The sequence below is a fragment of the Amphiprion ocellaris genome, chromosome 17 (assembly GCF_022539595.1).
Source record: "Amphiprion ocellaris isolate individual 3 ecotype Okinawa chromosome 17, ASM2253959v1, whole genome shotgun sequence".
Taxonomy (NCBI): domain Eukaryota; kingdom Metazoa; phylum Chordata; class Actinopteri; family Pomacentridae; genus Amphiprion; species Amphiprion ocellaris.
The window spans coordinates 9,045,539-9,065,825 of record NC_072782.1 but is presented as its reverse complement, the minus strand read 5'-3'; the positions used below and the strand labels follow the sequence as shown (position 1 = coordinate 9,065,825).

Genomic DNA, 20,287 nt, shown 5'->3' with positions numbered 1-20,287 from the left:
CTATTTTTTGGACAACAGTGAAGCTCTGTTGCACAGGCCAATAAGCTATATCAGACTGAACACAAAATAGTAACAGCATCGATTTATTGTTGTACTTTTTGTCTTGTGACTATGATACTATTATGCATCATATATTTTTGTTTATTATTACTGATGTGCCAATACATAAATAAAGGTCTGCTTTAGTTGTTGGCCAATGTTGAGTTAATTATTAAGGTATTTTACATACTTTTTGTTTCATCTATAATACCTGATTTTTTATATGATTAACATATGTATGTGTAGCTGTGGCAGAAGTTTATAAGGATCCATACAGTTAAGCAAATAAACATGTTTTGTATGTAAAATCAGTATTTGTGAACTTACTGCTCTCTGTAGCTTCCACAAATATTTTTTTGTGTAAATAAACTAACTTTATTGTGTGGAAAAAGGTCAATAGTGCCTGATTTTATTAGCATTTTAAAAGCTTATCTCATATTAATGATTGGCTAAATATTGCCAATATTATATTAATGATGGCCAAATTTATGAGAAGCTGTTACAGTATTAACTTTTCATGAACTATGTGCTGTCCAGCTACTGCATGTTTGCTGTGCAAAAATAAAATATTGAAGAATTAATTAAATGATTAAAGCTTTCCTGACGTGTTGGCTTTTGCTTTCATGTCATCCATATGTTTTAATCCACTCTCTCTTCTGTCATCCATTTATGCAGTGGTCCTGAGTCCGTACGGCCTGAGCGGCACACTAACAGGTCAGGCCTACAAGATGAGTGACCCGGCAGCACGGAAGCTGATGGAGGAGTGGAGCTACTTTTACCCGATGGTACTTCAGCAGAAAGAGGGAAGTGGAGAGAAGGAAAATGAAGAAGCAGGCCAAGCCTATGATCGCAACTGCCACGTGGCAGTGGAGGTCATCGTAGGTATGGAAAAAGGAATTAAAAAAAGAGCGAAGAACATATTTGTTGACTATAAAGTGCCGTACAAGGTTAATAAAAGGCAGCTCCAGTAGCAGAATTTACTGCTTTATGCTGTGGACTCATCCTTTCAGCCTGAGAACAGCAGTGACTAAACACATTAAACGGCAGCTATGTTGCTCTACTAAAGCAAACAGTGAGGGATCAGCATCGCATTGATTACCCCTGGTCTCCATGTAGACTCCCAGGCAGTCTGAGCTGAGGTATTAGTAGATGGGGTGCTTTGACTGCAATGATCCTCACAGTCTGTCAGTACGTCTGAGAGTGGAAAAGGGGAAATGACTGGAAGGCAGGAGAGGCGAGAGTAGGACAGGCAGAAAGGAACGATGGGGAAGTTGAGGTAAAAACCCCAGGGAGTTACTCGAACAGCTTCGTCTAATCAGTCTGATCCCACAGCGTTGGGTTGACCTGATTGCAATTAAAACTCCTTTGGATACCAGTGGCTTACACATCTTAAGAGGAAAACCTGAAATAATACTGAAGGAGGGAGTGTAAAGGGAGTTTTGATTTGATTATGTTTTATATGAGCAGTGAGTGAGAAAGTGCGTGATTACATTAATGGATAAGGAGCAAGTGCATCAAATAATTTATCGCTGCAGTATTTGTGGCCAATTACTAGAAATGTTTAGGACATATATCACTTTCTTCAGCAAATTATTTATGAATAAAAGACTGGATAGGATGATGAAGTTACTAGTTTTTGGCAGTTTCAATAAATGCCACAGCTAAATGTGAGCAGCAGCCACTATGTTGTTTCATAACACTGAATCCTCCTTTTTTTTGTATTGTTAGGGGGAGTAAGGATGACCTACCCAGCTGCTTTTGTGCTGATCGCCCAAGGGGACCTACCAGTGGAGCAGCCTCCACCTGTTCCTGCAGCTCAGGGCCTCAACAAAGAGCCGAACCACTGCAGTGTGCCGCTGACACCGCCGACGTCACCAGAGCAGCCCTGCTCGGGTAACAAATGCACATATATGCATCTTCGTGCAGGACATTAAATTATTCAAACATGCTGAAATATTCAAAGAAAACATGTAGCATGTATACTAAATGCTGACATAAAAAGAACTCCATTTCATTCTCTAAACATACCTGCAACCAATCTGATGACGTCTGATACATAAACACAAAGAAAATAACAAAGATATAGCAAAATCCATTAGAACTGTCTGTGCTGAGTGGAATTTTGTTAAATTACACTCATCGTTTTATGTAAAGCTTAAGTCTTTTTCTTCATAAAATTTCTCCTATGAACCCATAAATATTCCTAAATAGACATAAATGTGGTGCTTGGAGATGGAAGAAGTAAAAAGTTGAAAAAAGCCCTACAAATCTAACTGGTCTTATGACATTTTTTCCACCCTTCTTCTTTTCAGCGGACAGCGGCTTTGTGACCTCGGTCTCCAGCGTCCCCACACCAGACAGCAGCATGGGAATCACCAGCATCAGCCCAAAGCATTCTGGGAAGAAGCTGACTTGTCAGGTGGTTCATCAAGCCTGGAGAGAGTGTTATCTAAACCAGCCTCAGCATGTGTAAGTCAAACCGGAGTCTGCTTCCTCTGTTTGCTGTGATTAATATTGAAGTGCAGTGATGCGACTGAGCTGGTGCCCTCATGGATCTGTTTGTTCCCTGCAGACCGAATCAGCCGACTGATGTGACGCCCAGGAAGGAAGTGCCAAATGGAGTTGCCACGTGGGACTTCAATGATCTGGGAGCGAGAGCGCCCTGCAGCTGCTCCAGGTACAACCGAGCCGCGCCCAAGCTGTTCAGTATAAGTGGTGTATTTATGTGTAAAGTACCTGAGCTTCATGTTGATGGATGCTCTGACAAAGACTTGGCTCATGAATGTTTAAAAACATTTTTAAAAATTAAAATCAAAACACTATACATCCTTCCATTTTCTTCTCCTTGCCCGAGGTCGGGCCAGAGTAGCAGAAGGCTAAGCAGGTCATTACAGATTTTACTTTGTAGCATCACTTTTCAGCTGATCCTGGGGGACCCCATGGTGTTCCCAGGCCGGATGAGATATGTAGTTCCTCCAGGGAGTTCTTGGTCTCCTCCCAGTTGGTCATACACAGAAAACCTCTTCAGCTGGCTCCTTTTGATGAAAGGGAACAGCGTCTCTAATCCCAGCTTATCATGGTCGAAGACTTGGAGGTGCTGACTGTCACTACCGGCTGTATTGTGTTCTAAAAGTCACGGCTTGATGAAACCAACAGAACTGTCCCCAAAAGGCAGAAATATGACTCTAAGGATTCCAAACCAGACACCTTCCCTTCCTGTTCACATATGCCTAAAAACAGGATCAGGGACATGACCAAGACCGTCACATATGGTCATGAGCTCTGAGCAGTGACCAAAAGGATGAGGTTGTGGATGGAAGTGGCTGAGATGGTTGGCAGGGCTCTGCCTTAGAGAGTGAGGAGTTTGAACATCTCGAGGGAGCTCAGGGTAAAGTCACTAAAAGGACACAGCTCAGGTGGTTTGGGCATCTGATTAGGACGTCTCCTGGGCGCCTTCTTTTGGGGGTTTTCCAGGCTTGTTCACATGGGAGGAAACCCCAGGGTAGACCCAGAACTTTCTGGAGGGATTACATATCTAATCTAGACTGGGAACGCCTCGGGGTCCCCCATGAGGAACTGGAAAGCATTGCTGGGGAGAAAGAGAGACTCCTGGAAAGGCCTGCTTAGCCTGCAGCCGCTGTGACCAGTGGGCACAGGAATACAATATGGTCTTCAATAATATCTGAATGTTGAGACTCTTTACATTTGTAAAGAGTCCCGCTTTACAACTGTAATATAACTAATGCTGTCGTAATGTCTTGTCATGTCATAACAACATGTTTGAACACCATATTTAACCCTTTGATGTGCAACATGGGTCAAAAGTCACCTATATTCCAATGAATATGGATGACTTTTGACCCATGTTGTGCATCAAATGGTTAATAACAATGCAGAGGATATGTTACTTTTAAACAGGTTCTTCAGAGAGTTTTAAGTAGATTGTTATTTTCTGCTTGTTGCAGGCTAAAGCAGCAGAAGCTGAACCTGACCACCACGTCCACCGTCAACCCCCAGACTAGTGCCAACCCCACTCAGTCTTCTGGCCTATCGTTGTACCCTCCCTCCCTGCCCAAACACAAGACCAGTGAGAAGACAGAAAAGGCTGACAAACAATCCAAGAGGCCAGCTGTGATTCCCTTCCACCATCGTCTGTCACTCACACGGGAGACGCCTCTGGAACAGGATTCACCAGGAGGGCCACAGCTCGGCGGCCTTGTGGCACTGGAGCCACCCATGGAGCCTTTGGCTGCTCTGCCACCCTGCAAGTACTCCAAAACCCTCTCCAATGGCAGAAAAGCCCCCGAGTCCCTTCTCCATTCACCTATGTCTCCACTTCCACCCACTCTCAGCCCACATCCTCGGGTACAGGACCCGGAGGTTCTGGATGGACCTGTGGACATGCCTGTTTGTCCAGATGGAGCTCCAGGGCTGGGGATGATTACCAGTGAGACTGCTGTGTATACAGCTCTGCTGAGGCAGAGGGAGAACGGGGCTGGCTGGTGGAGAGGCTTCAGGACTCCCAGGACTGATAAGACTGACTTCAGACCTCCTGACCTCCCTGCTGATAAACTAGAGGAAGTAAAGACAGAGATAACCACTGAGGGAGCTCCTCTAAAGAGGTAGGAGAGATGCACAATAACTGTGGTTTGCAAAATGTTAGCTGCATTTACAAAGGCAAGGACAAAGGGTAGAATACAGATAAAGAGATTTTTTATATCGAACAAAGGTTCCTGAGCCAGACTGGATATAAAAAATAAACAATAAAAACGAGGGATTTATTTTCAAGCAGTACTTGAGTTACTGTATGTGACACATCCTATAAAAGCCTCTTTTGTTGGAAATATGAGGACACAAAAAATGGCAAGCAAGACAAAAAGAATAAACCACCGATGCATTTGTGTCTTTGCCTTCTCCAGACTCTACACACAGACTCTCAAGAGATTTAAGATCTCAGAAGAGAGGATGAGAGACCACATCCACACTTTAGGTCTGTTCCAGCAGCCGGGTGTGGAGGCACTGCGTGAGAGTGGGGATGATCCCTACGACTTTAAGGAGGGAGACATCGAGTACACTTTCTCCACTTCCAAGAGATTAAAGGGTCAAGGGAGAGAACCCAGCAAGAAGGCCAAGGTAGGACAACACGCAGTTTAAAAACACAAAGCAGTAATGAGCTAAGATTAGTGGAAAATGCTATAAAAAACATTTTTATATTAACTAAGAATCATATGTTGTTCTTCTCACCTCTACCCTCCTGTCTTTTAGTTCAGTGTTATTGTTTTTCTGCCGGGAGCTTTGCTGTTTGATTTATTCTCACAGCTGTCATCAGTGTTGTAGCAGCAGGCAGTTGTTTTCAAGTAAAAAAAAGCTCTGATAAAGTCTTTGTATTCAACCTGTCCTGCACCAAATAGCAAACAGACAAAGTGAGTGACTGGCTGGTAAACATATTGCAGAATTTATCAGCTAAACAGCCAGAAATTTCCCTGAGGAGCTTGTGAAGAACTAATAGAGAGTGAATGGTGTACTTCAATTCACCATGTGACCATCAGATGAATAATAATGATGCTCTGACTCTGCTGGATGTGTAAATCAGCAAGTTTTTCAAATTTACATTTCAAATTCAAGGTAACATATCAGCAAGTCACATTCATGTTTCCATATTCATATTTGTTTCTGTTTCCCCCTTGTGGCCAAAAAATATGATACCACAAATAAATACAAATTAGTATGCACATATTTGGACAAAAGTGCCTAAAATACACAAAATTTTTGTGCAAATTTTAGTGACAATGACAGTTACGTATTTTGCATGTGTGTAAGGGACAAACACTACATGTAACAGATCATATTCATTAAAGTGGGGCTCTTGTGTTTTCATTTTGTTGATATTGAATGAAACTTCAACAGACAGTTTTCTCTTTTTTGTTCCAATTTATCCACCAGGGAGAAGAAATCACCAGTAACGGTGCACTACCTGATGGAAAAGATGCTATGTCCATTTTTAACTCGGCTCCAAAATCAGGTGAGGACATAACCACCGCCATCATTAACGTCAGATACATACAGTGGACTGTCTGCAATTCACAGTTCAGAGTCATGAGCATTTTTGAGCCAGTGGTCTGACGTCATTGATTTGTTGTTTTTAGATGAATCAGGTCAAGATGATGGAGCTGCAAAAGCCAACCCGTCTCTGACCAGAGAGAAAGATCTAGTGGTGAACATCTCGGATCTGGACAACATATTTGATGAAGATGAAGAAGAGTTGGGGGTAAGACATCAGTATAGACATATTATATTGTTGCATATTTGTTGTTTGTAGCAAAGACTGTAAGATACATGGCCAATCCTGCTAGTTGTATTTCTAGCAAACATACTCCAATTAGCACATTAAAAAAGTAACTATATTTCAATTAACTCTCTGAACCGCAAGTAGTTTTACGGCACTGTTTGCCCCGTCACATTTTTACTCACTGTGGACTCATTTTTCACAACAGTAGAAAGTCCTGCACCTCTACTGAAACAGTGGAACCATAGATAAAAGTAGACAGAATTCAAAAATGTCTTTTGTGCAGTATGACACAGTTAAGATGCCATGAATCATAGAAAAGAAAAAAATAAACTGAATTTCTTCATTGATTCATTGTTTCATTAAAAAAAGGAATCAATATGTACAACATTTTTCGAAGTGACCACAGGTGTTACCAATACTGGAAAAATATAATTATGACTCTAGAGACTATAAATATTTTATTATTTACATTTAGAATTTGTTTCCATACTTACCTCCTCTCTGCTTTGTGTAAACACAGCCTGCAGTTCAGCCAAAAAGTCACATATTTTTTGTCAAATGACTAAATTGCACCAAGGAGTGCAGAAGATTTGTTTTCAGAAAATCTGGTCAGATTGAACACTTTATTTTGGGGATTTTTTTTTTTTTTTTTAAATGAGACATGTTGATCAAAGTGAGATTGATGAAATAATCCAATTTTTAGCTTGGATTTGGATAATTTCAAGTACTTTTGCTAAGTGGAAAATTTGATCATTTTAAAATTTTTACTGTTTCTGGTTCCCGTAAATGGTGTAATTTGGGCGATAAAAACAAACAAATAACATTATATGCCTTTCAAATCTGATGGCATGGTTCAGAGGGTTAAAAATTTAAACGCACCATTTTAGTGACACCAATATTAGGTATAATTGTCATTATGCATAATGTGTTATGTTCCACTGCTATGGAGCACAAAATATTGCATAATGAATAAATAAAACTGACCTCCTGATCCTTTGTGGAATAATTTGTAGACTGTTTATCCAAACCAGCACTCAACCAAGGTACCAGTGTCAACAGAAGATCGCCCTCTTGGGAAAGAAGGGAGAGTTGCAGTACCATATCCATCGAGTGAGTGATGAGCATTTAATCCTCAAATCTCACTGAAATATACACAAGTGGTATATAAATGCAGTTTTATATACAGTTGATGTAATTAACGTGCATGTGCCTTTATAATTGAATTCCATTAAACATGTGTATCTACTCTGCTCCTCCTCTCTTTGTCTCTATCTCTGTTCCTGTCTCCTTTCAGCAGTAGCAGATCTCCAGCGGATGTTTCCCACCCCGCCTTCTCTAGAGCAGCACCCAGCCTTTTCTCCCATCATGACGTATCGCGACACCCCGAGTCAGGAGCCCCCTGCACCCAGCGGAACGGCTGACCACCTGCCATCATTCGCCTCCAACCAGCTCAATGAATACAGGATGGAGATGGAGGAGGGGATGCTCAGCCCCAGGCAGGATGACATCAAGGTGAGGAACAGTGCAATCTATATATCAGGATGTTTAACTTTGGGTAACATGCATTGAAGGAGAAAACAAAAAATAGAACGAAAGCAAGGGAATAAAATAGCTTGCGCTGCTTAATTACTTTCATAAATTGCTTATATCTACTAAACTTTTTGACATTTAGAGGAAGTTGATGCATGGACTTGTTAGCTGACTGGCAGCTAGATACTGAGCAGCTGGTCAGGCTCCCACATGTTGGAATTGTTTCACTAATACCTTTAGTTTGCTAATTAGCGCTCTGTGCTGTGAGTCAAACATCTGCACTGACTGCAGGCTCTGTGAGCTGGGAAATGGTAATTATAGTAGAATGCACTCAGTCATTTTGAGGTGCATCTGCTTGTTAACACAAACAAGTCGCTTTAAACAACTCAATATCTGAACACATACAAACAGGACTAAAATGTTCCGTCTGATATCAGTCGACTGCTTCTAAGCAACTTCATGGCAGATGAGTTGTCAAAACTGCCAAACAGCATGTCAACATAACATGTCAAAATAAAGTTTATTCTGCTGTGCGGTCGAGCTCCAGTTAAACACATATCAGTGACCGTCTTGTTATCACATTAAAATGTACTTGAACACCACAGTTTATTTTGAGTTAATCTCACTAAACAATCTTCCTACTGGAAATACTCACAAGAGCTCCAAATGTGAAAGATGTTTACTAGAAAGTAAAGTGCTGGACTCTTTTAGGAAATTATTTATCCTTGTCTAAAACAATTAAATGCACACTGATGACTGGGTTTGTTCGTATGTGAAGTTAGAAAATACTAGGAGTACTAATATACTGGAAGTTTTTCAACACCATAAAAATGCTGAAATTACACCATTATCAGAATCAGATACTGTAGGAACAGAGAGAACTGTCAGATTTTCAACTTTCTAACGGTCTTTCTAATACTCATCCCTAACCCTCATTCTGCCAATAAACCTCACCGAGTGGAAGCTGAAATTCGTGCTATTTCAAAATGACTTTATTTTATATGTCTTGCTAAATATAGATTGCACTAACCAGATTATAAAACCACAAAAACTTCTGCACTCCTCAACGCAACTGACAGGTCCTAAGTGACTTACCTTCAACCAACACTCACATAACAAGAAATCTGACTTTTTGGCTGACCTGCAAGTTTTGTTTTCACAGAACAAATAGGAGAGAAGTATAGAAACAAATTAAAAATGTAAATAGAAAAATATCAATGGTATGTAGAGTTACCATTTTTCCAGAGTATTGAAAAATACTTTGGAAGAATGTAGAGTATTTGGCACTTAGGAAAATGTTATAAATGCTGTTTCCATTTAAAAAAAAAGAAACTTAGCTAATGTTATTATTTATTTATTTATGACATTCTAACTTTAATGCTTTAATAAGACATTTTCTGTTGTCTTTACTCCTAACCATGGTTTTGCTGTTTCCATTGAACTTTTAGTTGCTGTGCAAAATGAGCCAACAATAAGAAGAAGAGGTTTCACAGGGTTGATGGGATTGGCAGTATTATGATTTATGTTACTGACTTTAGTTTACTGTATTTTATTCAAATGGTCTGTATAGTCTGAGGATGTGCAGCAGATTAGTTACACTTTCAGAAGCAGATGGGATTCTTCTAGTTTGTTTACTGTGTGTTGGTCAAAAAACAATAATAATCCCTCTGACTTCACTGCACTAAAACACTAAGTCAAATTCCTTGTTTGTAAAAACCTACTTGGCAATAAAACCTTGTGATTCTGATTCCAGATTGACCTCTTTCTAAACCTGCTTTCTGATTTTCTTGTCTCATTAATTGAATGCTTATTAGAGAGTTGTTTTGTGATATCATAGATAAATTTGATAGACTCCTCCTTATCATCTATATCAATTTTCCTCTGTGTCCAGCCACAGATGGGCTCCTCCATGTTTGCTCCACTGTCCTGCCTGCCCAGTCAGAGTCTACCACCCCTTAAGATTCCTGAACAGTGTTACTACCGCCCTTCCTGGGCCCTCATGCCCAAAATGGAGCATTTCCCTACAGTCATGCATCCCCAGAATTCCGCTTTCACCAAGGATGGATACACGTAAGTAGTCAGCTGTTATGTGCTTTTGCAACCAAAGGGTTGTAAAACTTTATCGTTCTGAGGATGGTTTGTTGGAGCATGTGGTTTCTGAAAGATTAATGAACTTTTAGCCTCTCCAGAAGGAGCGCGGTGCTTTGAGGATGGAACTGTCAGTTGGTCAGGGGATTTTCCTCTGTTTGGGTGTGAGGAGCTGCATGACCTTTAAGAGATGCTCCCTTAGGCTAATCTTGTTTGTCGGTCTGACAATTTGTTTTCTCTTCCTTCGATGTGTGTATTTTCCAGAAACGTTCCCAGTGTCAACACCCTCACAGACCAGGAGTATGGCCAGATGAGCGCCACCACTGCATCTGTCAGCACCACTATTGGCATCCTCCCATCTCCTGCCACACCACGCTTCTCTGTGCCCACGCCACGGACCCCACGTACGCCACGGGGCATGAATGCTGCAAGCTCTGGGCAAGGTTCAGTGAAGCAGGATGGCACTGAGCTTAGCTCACCGGTGTCTACGCCCTCCACCAGCTTGCCTCTTAGCTCTGTAGAGCCCATGGCTCGGCCAGGACCGTCCCTGCCTGAGGCCCACAGCCTGTACGCTATCCTTCTGCTCTCAGACTCCGTCCTTAGTGTCTTCAAGGATCGCAACTTTGACAGCTGCTGCATCTGTGCCTGCAATATGAATGTCAAAGGGGCAGATGTGGGGGTTTACATCCCAGATTCCACTTGTGAAGATCAGTACCGCTGTATGTGTGGCTTCAGTGCCATTGTGAACAGGCGGCTGGCCCACGGCACAGGTCTCTTCCTGGAGGACGAGCTGGATATATATGGTCGGACTTCTGAAGTAGGCAGAGCGGCTGAGAGGCGGTTGGCTCTTTGCCGACGGGACCCAACTATGGGGGATTCCAGGGCCAAGCGTCCGCAGGATGCTGCCCCTGCCTCTCCGCCCGTCATGGTCGTTCTGCAGGAGCAGTGCTCTCAGCCTATTTCGTCCCTGGCATCACTTCATGTCCCCCTCAGCTGTTCCTGTCATGGCCGCAAGGGGGCACTCCTCCAAAGCTGGATGTCTGAAAAGCAATGGGCAGATGGGAGTGATGCCTGCGTGGAGTGTTACAACGCTTTGGAGCAGGGGCTGCAGTATGTGGACAACCCCACAGGAGGGAAAGTTGATCTAGCTGTTGTCAGAAGTACTGCGCTTCATTCCTGGCCTCACACTAATGGTAAGAAGTGTGATTTTGCTGCTAAAGAGGGGATTTAAGTAAGTTACTGCTGTAGTGGCACAAAAATGTGATTTGATTTTTCGTCAAAATTATGTGTTTTCTATGTGTTTTTGGGGACATGGAATCTTGCTAACATGTGTTTCTTCTTTTTGTGTCTGTGTGTCTGTGGGCTTGTGTCTCCAAAGTGGTGGATATGAGCATGTTGTCATCACAGGATATGGTTCGTATGCTGCTGTCTTTGCAGCCTTTCCTGCAGGATGCCATCCAAAAGAAGAGAACAGGGCGGACCTGGGAAAACATACAGCACGTTCAGGGTCCGCTCACCTGGCAGCAGTTTCACAAGATGGCTGGAAGAGGCTCCTACGGTGAGTCAATACGTTCTTTGTACACAGACAAATAGGCCTGTCTTAGAATGTACTTGAAGTACTGTACATGTCTTTAAAATGATGCACAGGCTAAAAATGTTACAATATGTATTTTTTTTCAGGTTCGGAGGAGTCACCAGAACCCTTGCCCATCCCTACAGTATTACTAGGTTATGACCGGGAGCGGGACTTCTTGGCACTGTCCCCCTTGGCGTTGCCTTTCTGGGAAAAGCTGCTGCTGGAACCTTATGGGGGGCAGCGGGATGTCGCCTATGTGGTGGTCTGCCCTAATAGCCCCTCTTTACTGGCTGCAGCCCGGGCCTTCTTCCAGGAGCTCAGCGCTGTTTACGAGGTAGGAGTCACAGTCGACACATTACATTTGGATGAAGCAACACTGAAACTCTGCACAGATTTTGAATTTGAGTGCAAATTTTTTTCCAATTTCCAGACGTGCCGCCTTGGTAAGCATCGCCCTCTGGCCAAGGTGTCCAGAGATGGACTGGTGCGTGTGGGGGCGGAAGTGGAGCCAGAAAAGCTGGAGGAGCTGGATGTTGACCAGTGGTTGACTGGACCCTGGGCTGGACAGCAGCACACTGATAACCTCAGCAAACTTAAACTCTATGCTTATGCCTGCAGGCAGCAGCTAGGTGAGAATAAATGAACCGACTAATCTAATATCTGTGTTTTTAATTAACAGTGTGGACATTAATAAAAGGTTAACAAAATATTAATAATACTAAATTTTCCTTCCCCCAGGCCCCCAGCTCTCAGCCCTGCCTTTGGACAGCAGTCTCCTGTTGCCCCCGAAGGTCCAGCCTCCTGTAAACAACACATCCTCAGCTCAGACTGCCTCCTCTGGGCAGCCTCAAGCTTGGGCTGCTGATGGAGAACAACCTTCAGGTGCCGTCAGTGCAGCAAATGCTTCGACCCCGACTGGTGCATCCTCAGGCCAGACAGGGGAGGCCGCCCAGGGAGGAACCAGCGATTCAAAAGGGCCTCCTAGTGCTACGCCACCAGCCAACACACCAGCAGAAAACCCTGAACTGTAAGACCGACTGAGAAATGACCTCGTTACAAATTGCGCCACACATTTGAACCAGTACAGTTAGCGCAACTTCTTTCTTGTTTTGCTCTTTTTCAGCCTGGCCGAGCAGTCCAGAATTGGCATCCCCACTGTAGCCGACTCGATGGACAGCCACGCCAACCCACCAGCTATTGTTATTTACATTGTGGATGCTTTTCTGAGCTCGAGTGGAGCGAGAAATGAAGGCGGAGAGGAGGAAGAGGGCGACGAGGTAGAGTCAGGTACTGTTTGGCTACTGGGACTTCTTCGCTGCTACACAGAGATGCTCCAGACTTTGCCTGAGACGATGAGACCTGCACTGGTGCTGCAGGTAGGAAAAGTACTTTGATTTATACAGGTATGATTAAACAGAATTCATTTGTCATCTTCAGCATCATTTCTTTCTGCCCTTTGTCTTTATTTTAGGTGGTGCCGTGCCAGTATCTCCTCCAGCCAGCTAGTGGAGAGAGCCATTTGTATCTGCAACACCTTCGCTCCCTGGCTTTCTCTTGTTACTCCCAGTGCAGACGTCTACTACCCCAGCAAACACATATCAAATCCCTGACTGGCTTTGGCCCTGTGTCCACTGTCAATTCAGTACTTAAGAGTCCAGAGGTAGGCATGCAAATTCACAGATTTGTTAGATTATAAGCAAATTTCCACATGTTCTTAAATATGAAGCAACTGCAATATACTCACTCATTCCTGTATCATTTGTCCTTCAGCATCCGAGCCCACTGCAGCTGTACTCCCCACCGTTTATCCTTGGTCCGACTCGTCCCAAGCAGCCAGAACCAGGAGAGATATGGGCCGAGCTCCCTCCCAAATACAATGTGCTCTTTGTAGGATATTGCCTGTCGCATGACCAGCGCTGGATCTTGGTGTCCTGCACTGACCAGCAGGGAGAGCTCCTGGAGACCTGCATTATCAACATTGATGTGCCCAACAGGTGAGAATTTGTAGTTCATGTACAGAGCTGTACTTCAAAGTGTTACTTTCTGTGGAAACCTCTGTTTTGTTTGAGATAACGGTCTGATCTCTTTATTTTCTCGTTGTTTTATGGCACTTCAGAGCACGGCGTCCCAAGGTATCAGCCAGGAAGATGGGACTACAGAAGCTGTGGGAGTGGTGTATTGGCATCATTCAGATGACCTCACTGCCGTGGAGGATTGTTATTGGTCGATTAGGCAGACTGGGCCATGGGGAGTTGAAAGGTAAGTGAGAGAAATTCGAGAAACTTTGCCTGTTTCACTGAGTAAAATGTACTATCTAATGTAATGCACTCTTCCTGTGGATCTTTGTAATCACTTTGTTCTCCCAAGTGCATTTGCGGGAAAACTCAAAAGTAGTGAGTGTGCACTGAGTACATAGTACTGTGTTAGCTCTGTGCCCTTCAGTCCTTAAACATCTGTCCATGTAATCATCTAAGAATGCTGTCACTCCTGCACTTCTTTTGAAAAGTGGCACAACACTTTTTTATTCACTCATTTGCTTAATGAAAAGACGGACTTCAGCACAGACGTAATTAACTCTTCTTTGCACTTAGCTCATCATTTATTTGTAGTTCTCTAATATGCTTTTGCATTACTTACTATCCTGGGCACAGACAGGTGCATATACATAATTATGTTAAGAGATAAAATGAACTGTGAAGTGATTCATAATCCAACTCTCTTCCTGTAATTATCTCTTTTCAACTTCTCACACCCTCTTCTCCCACCCTCTGTCTTGTCTCATCTAGACTGGAGTTCCCTCCTCGGGGAGCACTCCCTCCATTCAATAGGACGCCAGTTGAGGGAGGCTTGTCGTTTGTGTGGGATCTCAGCTGCTGACTCTCCCAGCATCCTCAGTGCCTGCCTGGTAGCCATGGAGCCACAGGGCTCCTTTGTGATCATGCCTGGTAAATTCCACTTCCAGTTTGGCTCTTGGAGGATAGCACTGATATAATAGCTCTGAATCCAAAGGCATCACATTTCTAGGTGTTTCTGCTTCTGTCACATTTTTACCCACTGTGGACGCATTTTTAACTGCATTTCAAAGTCCTGCACAGCTATGAAAACAACCATTGCCAGAAGTAAAGAAAACTGTAAACCATCAATAAAATCCTAAAATGTAAAAAACAACTGAATTTCTTTGAATATTTTATAGAAGTTGTATGTAACCTAGAATCAGCATGTACAACATTTGCCACAGGTGTTACCATTACTAGAAAAAACTAGACACTGCAGGTATTTTAATGCTCAGATTTATATTTAGTATTCCATACGTGTCCTATCAGCTCTGTGTAAGCACATCCTGCAGTTCAACCCAGTTTAGCCAAAAAGTCCCAGAATTTGTCACAGCTGAGTCAGTCATAGAGTGATGTTAGTGCCAAGGAGCAAGAATAGTTTGATTCTGACAGATCAAACATTTCAACTAACCATTTTAAGCTTAGATTTAGGTAGTTTTCTAGACAAAACCGAAAGTCCCATGTGCAAAATCTGACACGTCTTCCTGTTTTTACAGTTACTTGCTCTGATAAATGGTGTCAAATGTGTTACAAAGTTTTAAAAGAGTGATGGTGAATTCCAGTAGACATTACATAATTCGATATGTGCTGACCAAGCACTTTGGTTGGCCATAGGCCTTTAAAAGTGCTATATAAATAAATCTGACATTGACATTGACCAATTTCTATTTTACAGTTAATTTGAATGAACATTATTGCATTCGTAACGTGTAAATGCACAACCTCAACTTTTCTGTGTTTCTGTTCCTGTGTTTGCAGATGCAGTGACGATGGGCTCAGTGTTTGGCCGCAGTACTGCTTTAAACCTGCAGACTTCACAGCTCAACACACCTCAGGATGCTTCCTGTACACACATTCTAGTCTTCCCAACTTCTGCCACTACCCAGCTGGCACCCAGCTCCTACCCAACGGAGGACAATAATGGTAACATGCCTTGAGATGTACTATAGATAAACTTGTACAAATGTAATATAATTTTGTACCAACAGATGGCGTCTTTGTGCTAAAAAAATTGCTTTCAAAATCACATTAAATTGCATTTCTTACTTCCCTTAGACGACATGTTCGATCTTCCCTTTCCTGATGAACTGGAGAATGACATTGGCCATGACATGATGCTGATCACAGGGAACCTTCACCCTTCCCCGAACACTTCTCCTGTGCCCTCGCCTGGCTCTCCGTCCGGGATGGGAATGGGATCGCATTTCCAGCACACCAGGGTGAGTCAGGCATCAGTGAAAAGAAGTAATCATACAGTGGCTCGAAACAAAACACATCCTGAAACGAAAAGGAGAACAATGACATGCCCTCGCAGAATTTGTTGCATTTCCACCCATCAATAAGCTCATTACCGGCACTGAGAAGTCATGAACACCTATAGACCACAACCATTTTTCTGCTATAGGTAGCTATTTATTACAGTAGTGGTAGTGGTATTTTGATGGAATGAAAATGGTACCTCTTCAGTTCAGGTTTGATTTTGTACTTTGAAACATGGGAACTCCTTCTCTATAGCCTTTACTTACAGAATTATACTTTTGCCAGGTATAAATGATGTAAAGGAATTTGTCTCGAAGGCAAGAGAACAGACGTGTTGACAAGCAATGTTACACCACATTTCAGACAGTACTGACAACTTACTGACAAACTATGGGAACAATTAAGGCAAAGTATGACTGCACAGGAGAACTTGTGTTACCTGCTTGTACTGTATATATCTCTGTATGGAAACATGACGGTGCATTAGTTGTTCATTTGGAGCTTGACACTGAAGAAAACACTGGAAAATTTGTTGGTTAATGCCAGTATTTTTCCCCTTCAAATGGGATTGTTGAAAACATATGCATGACTTTAAAACTACAGTGCACTTTACTTTACTTTTCTATCTCTACCTCTCTACCTCTTCTGTCCCTCTCAACCCGCCCGGCCAGCAGGCAGATGGGTCCCCCCACATTAGAGCCGGGTTCTGCTCGAGGTTTTTTTCCCTGTTAAAAGGGTGTTTTCCTTGCCACTGTCGCCTTTTGGCTTGCTCTGGGGGTCAGGCATATGGGTTCTGTAAAGCGTCTCGAGACAATTTGACTGTAATTGGCGCTATATAAATAAAATTGAATTGAATTGAATTATAGTAAAAGATTATGGTCAAATATTACATACTCTAACCTAGAAATGTCTGATTTGACATGAAGTAATTCTGTGTTCAAGAACTCTGAACTGGAAATGACAAATGATAAACAGATCTGCAGTGGCAATTGCTAAACTACAGTGTATGTGCAGGAGATTTCTTTTAATATATCTACTCAAGTAAAGTCATTCATATAGCACATTTATAGCAACAGCAAAAGTGCTCTTCAGTAGAAAAAAGGGGCTGGTAGATTGAATATGCCTGAGTAACTTGATAATACGAATCAAAATCTTACCAAAAAAGTATATAAAGTACAACTTTACCTGGCTAGGGCCCTACACTGTTAAGTTAATTCTAGAGATTAACCTGACTATCCATCCATCCATCCATTATCTATACACTGCTTAGTCCTCATTAGGGTTGCTGGGGGGACTGGAGCCTATCCCAGCTGACTTGGGGTGAAGGCAGGGGACACTCTGGACAGGTCACCAGTCTGACGCAGGGCTACATATATAGACAAACAATCACACTCACATTCACACCTATGGGCAATTTAGAGTAATTAATTAACCTCAGCATGTTTTTGGAGTGTGGGAGGAAGCTGGAGTAGCCGGAGAAAACCCACGCATGCACAGGGAGAACATGCAAACTCTATGGAAGGCCGGGACATGAACCAGGGATCTTCTAGCTGCAAGGCGAAAGTGCTAACCACCACGTCACTGTGCAGTCCTGTTTACCTTACTAATTTAGCTTAATTTAGCATAAATCATGACCTAACAAATATATACATGAAAACTCAACGAATCCAAGGTTTCCCCAGATGCTTTATAAGCAAGATTTTTTAAAATTTTATTGTTCCATACTATGTTTGCAACAGTGGAGAGAAACGGCCCTCTAAAATGATACAAGTATGCAATGTTATTAATTTCAATAACTACTTTAATCTGTGCTATTTTCAAGCTTTTCATGCATGACCAAAAACGTAAAAGGTTAATAGAATAACGCTTATAAAAGACAAGTGGTGCAAATACTTGGAAACCCAGGCTGTAGATGGATGAATAAATGATACAAGCCATGACCCAGTATAACAATGCAGTGTGTAATTATTTGCTGCCCTTGTCCTGTGTCTGTAGAGCCAGGGAGAGCGCTTGTTGTCCAGGGACAATCCCCCAGAGGAGCTGAAGCAGCAGCCGCTGGCTCTGGGCTACTACGTCTCCACTGCACAAGCCAACGGACTTCCTCACTGGTTCTGGGCGTCCTGCCCTCAGGCTGAGAGCCAGTGTCCACTCTTCCTCAAGGTACGCAAAACACTGCATGCGTGGGTCAGAATGAATCTCAAGCTTGTGTGATCGAAGATAGAGAGCGAAACTTTGGTTTAAACTTCTAAGAGGCATAAAAGCCTTTTCAGTGGCAGAGCTTCAGTCTTTTAAACTGTACCCTGTGCTTCTTCACTGCAGGCCTCTCTCCACCACCACATCTCCATAGCACAGTCAGATGAGATGGTGTCAGAAAAGACTAAGAGGACCCCTCACCCCTTAGACTCAAAGACCACCTCTGATGTGCTCAGGTAAAATGCTAAAATAAATAATGCTGCTGAATCTATATTGAGAAAGAAAAATGAGTACACGCTAATTTGATTAAAGAAATCAAGTTTGCTTTAAAAGGATAAACCGGTGGAATTTAATGCATTTAAATGTTTCTAAAATCAAGAAATTTGCGATACAATTGTGTTTTTTCCACACATAGGTTTGTGTTGGAGCAGTACAATGCCCTCTCTTGGCTGACGTGCACCCCTGCCACCCAAGACCGCCAGTCCTGCCTGCCGGTCCACCTGGCTGTGCTGATCCAGATGTACAATGCCATCCTGAACATGCTTTAGCCGTGTGAGACTTCAAGGACAGCTCTACTGACGGACTGATGGTTTCCTTCTTTTCTTCTGTGCCTATGTCTCTTTCTGACCACCAGAGAGCACCAGAGCTCTTCTGTTGTTTCAGGTAGACACGGATTTAATGGCCAAATAAAGGACAGGGCAAGTCAGGCTATCCCATGTCTGGAATGTAACGAATAAGAAGAGTGAAATGCTCTGAACAATAATGTCGGTCAACCGTGAAAACCCAGCGCAGTTATGACCCCTTCAGAACTGGTTCTGTGCCCGTTCTGGTGCTTCCATGGAAGGAAATGGACGTATCTATCCAACCACGCCCGTCAGAATAGCATTAGGTCCCACGTGGGCAGCATCTCTTAGTGGCATTTGAAGCGTCTGTGGATGGCATTTACAGGGAAGCTCTGTGTGGTTCTTCTGACACTCTCTAAAGGGACATCTGTGCCGGGCCACATAACTCCATATTGTACAACCAGCAAAAAGGCATGACACGGCTTTGTTACATGGATGGTGTTTTTACATTTTTTTTTGTATAGAACTGCACTGTTGAGCTTCTTGGGACTTTGCGGTCGGTTGCTAAAACTTTTACCTTTACTCCAAGAGGGGCAACCGTCCTCCCTCCCTCCCACTCCAAAAGGGGGAGCGTTTGATAATGGCACTTTTTTTCCTCACCTTCCAAAGTGTTGTAGATACGAACACAATGGAAAGCATTTTACCAGTTACGACAGAAGTGTTGTTTATAATGTAAGGCATACATTTACAAAGAACTGAGACTTATTTTTAATATTTAAAACGAGAAAAATGAGAAACTTAAACAAGGCCTTTTTTCCCCCCCAATTGACTATTAATTGTCTTGGGATCCGAAATAAAATTTGTCATTTTAATGCAATTGTAAAGATGCCATATTTATACAAATTATATCATGTCATAGAATTTGATATATGAATAAATATATATATGTATATACATAAATATATATTACCTCTCCAAGCAGGCACTTAATGATAAGGGGGATGGCCACCGCTGCCATCTCTTTAGAAGTGGACACATTATGAACATTTATCAAAGAAGATGCATTTTAGCTCCTTTTTATTTTCTACAGATACTGAACATTTTACCTTTTTATTTAATGAGTTAAATTAAATCGATGCAGGAGATACAGTATACTGTATATTTATAAAGTGTTCCTATTCTCCTAAAAAAAAAAAAAAAAAACTTGAAATGGGCAATAAAAGACCATAGTATTGCGAGGTTATTAAATATTTAAGAATGATGCTTTATTTCATTGGCTCTCCTAAATGATGTCAAGCAAACCATCAGAAAGGCCTGTCTTCCCTCAGTCTGCTCTTCGTTAGATTCCGAGCATGTTTGTATATACACTTTTCAGCTGTGTTTTTTGGAGTTTCTTAAAGCTGTACATTTCATGCTGGTTGGTTTATTTTCAAGTAATTCATATCAAAGTATTTTTTTTGTCGTCGTTGTTGTTTTGAGCTTTTTGATATACAGTATACAGTGCAGAACTCATTTAATTACAGCCAAGAGGTTTAAATTGCCAAGTAAGTATACACAAATGTACAGACAAGGGCAAGTTTGCAAAAATTTGTTACATCTGTCATCACTTTGAATATCAAACAGATCCGCTTTAGTGGGAGAGATCTGTTACTTTTACACTTTTTTTTAGTAAATTATTAAAACTCTTGAAAATGAT

General features: G+C 42.3%; 1 protein-coding gene across 4 annotated transcripts in view; it reads left to right on the top strand.

Annotated features, from left to right (window-relative positions):
• LOC111575345 (mediator complex subunit 13L) overlaps window positions 1-20,286 on the top strand; it is a 90,320-nt gene extending 70,034 nt beyond the window's left edge. The window contains exons 6-31 of one of the 4 annotated variants that reach the window (XM_055019339.1): window positions 715-921; window positions 1,768-1,932; window positions 2,352-2,508; window positions 2,612-2,716; window positions 4,005-4,661; window positions 4,959-5,172; window positions 5,983-6,061; window positions 6,186-6,307; window positions 7,360-7,438; window positions 7,626-7,840; window positions 9,750-9,928; window positions 10,211-11,139; window positions 11,325-11,504; window positions 11,627-11,856; window positions 11,953-12,151; window positions 12,261-12,549; window positions 12,646-12,898; window positions 12,994-13,182; window positions 13,293-13,516; window positions 13,639-13,781; window positions 14,309-14,467; window positions 15,335-15,499; window positions 15,632-15,795; window positions 17,831-17,995; window positions 18,155-18,264; window positions 18,444-20,286. In XM_055019339.1, the coding sequence (XP_054875314.1) occupies window positions 715-921; window positions 1,768-1,932; window positions 2,352-2,508; window positions 2,612-2,716; window positions 4,005-4,661; window positions 4,959-5,172; window positions 5,983-6,061; window positions 6,186-6,307; window positions 7,360-7,438; window positions 7,626-7,840; window positions 9,750-9,928; window positions 10,211-11,139; window positions 11,325-11,504; window positions 11,627-11,856; window positions 11,953-12,151; window positions 12,261-12,549; window positions 12,646-12,898; window positions 12,994-13,182; window positions 13,293-13,516; window positions 13,639-13,781; window positions 14,309-14,467; window positions 15,335-15,499; window positions 15,632-15,795; window positions 17,831-17,995; window positions 18,155-18,264; window positions 18,444-18,576 (5,711 nt within the window). In that variant the 3' untranslated portion in view covers window positions 18,577-20,286. Of the gene's footprint in view, window positions 1-714; window positions 922-1,767; window positions 1,933-2,351; window positions 2,509-2,611; window positions 2,717-4,004; window positions 4,662-4,958; window positions 5,173-5,982; window positions 6,062-6,185; window positions 6,308-7,341; window positions 7,439-7,622; window positions 7,841-9,749; window positions 9,929-10,210; window positions 11,140-11,324; window positions 11,505-11,626; window positions 11,857-11,952; window positions 12,152-12,260; window positions 12,550-12,645; window positions 12,899-12,993; window positions 13,183-13,292; window positions 13,517-13,638; window positions 13,782-14,308; window positions 14,468-15,334; window positions 15,500-15,631; window positions 15,796-17,830; window positions 17,996-18,154; window positions 18,265-18,443 lie in introns of all 4 variants that reach the window. The other 3 variants (XM_023280396.3, XM_023280394.3, XM_023280393.3) reach the window with 3 other exon arrangements.
• The last annotated feature ends 1 nt before the right edge of the window (window position 20,287 follows it).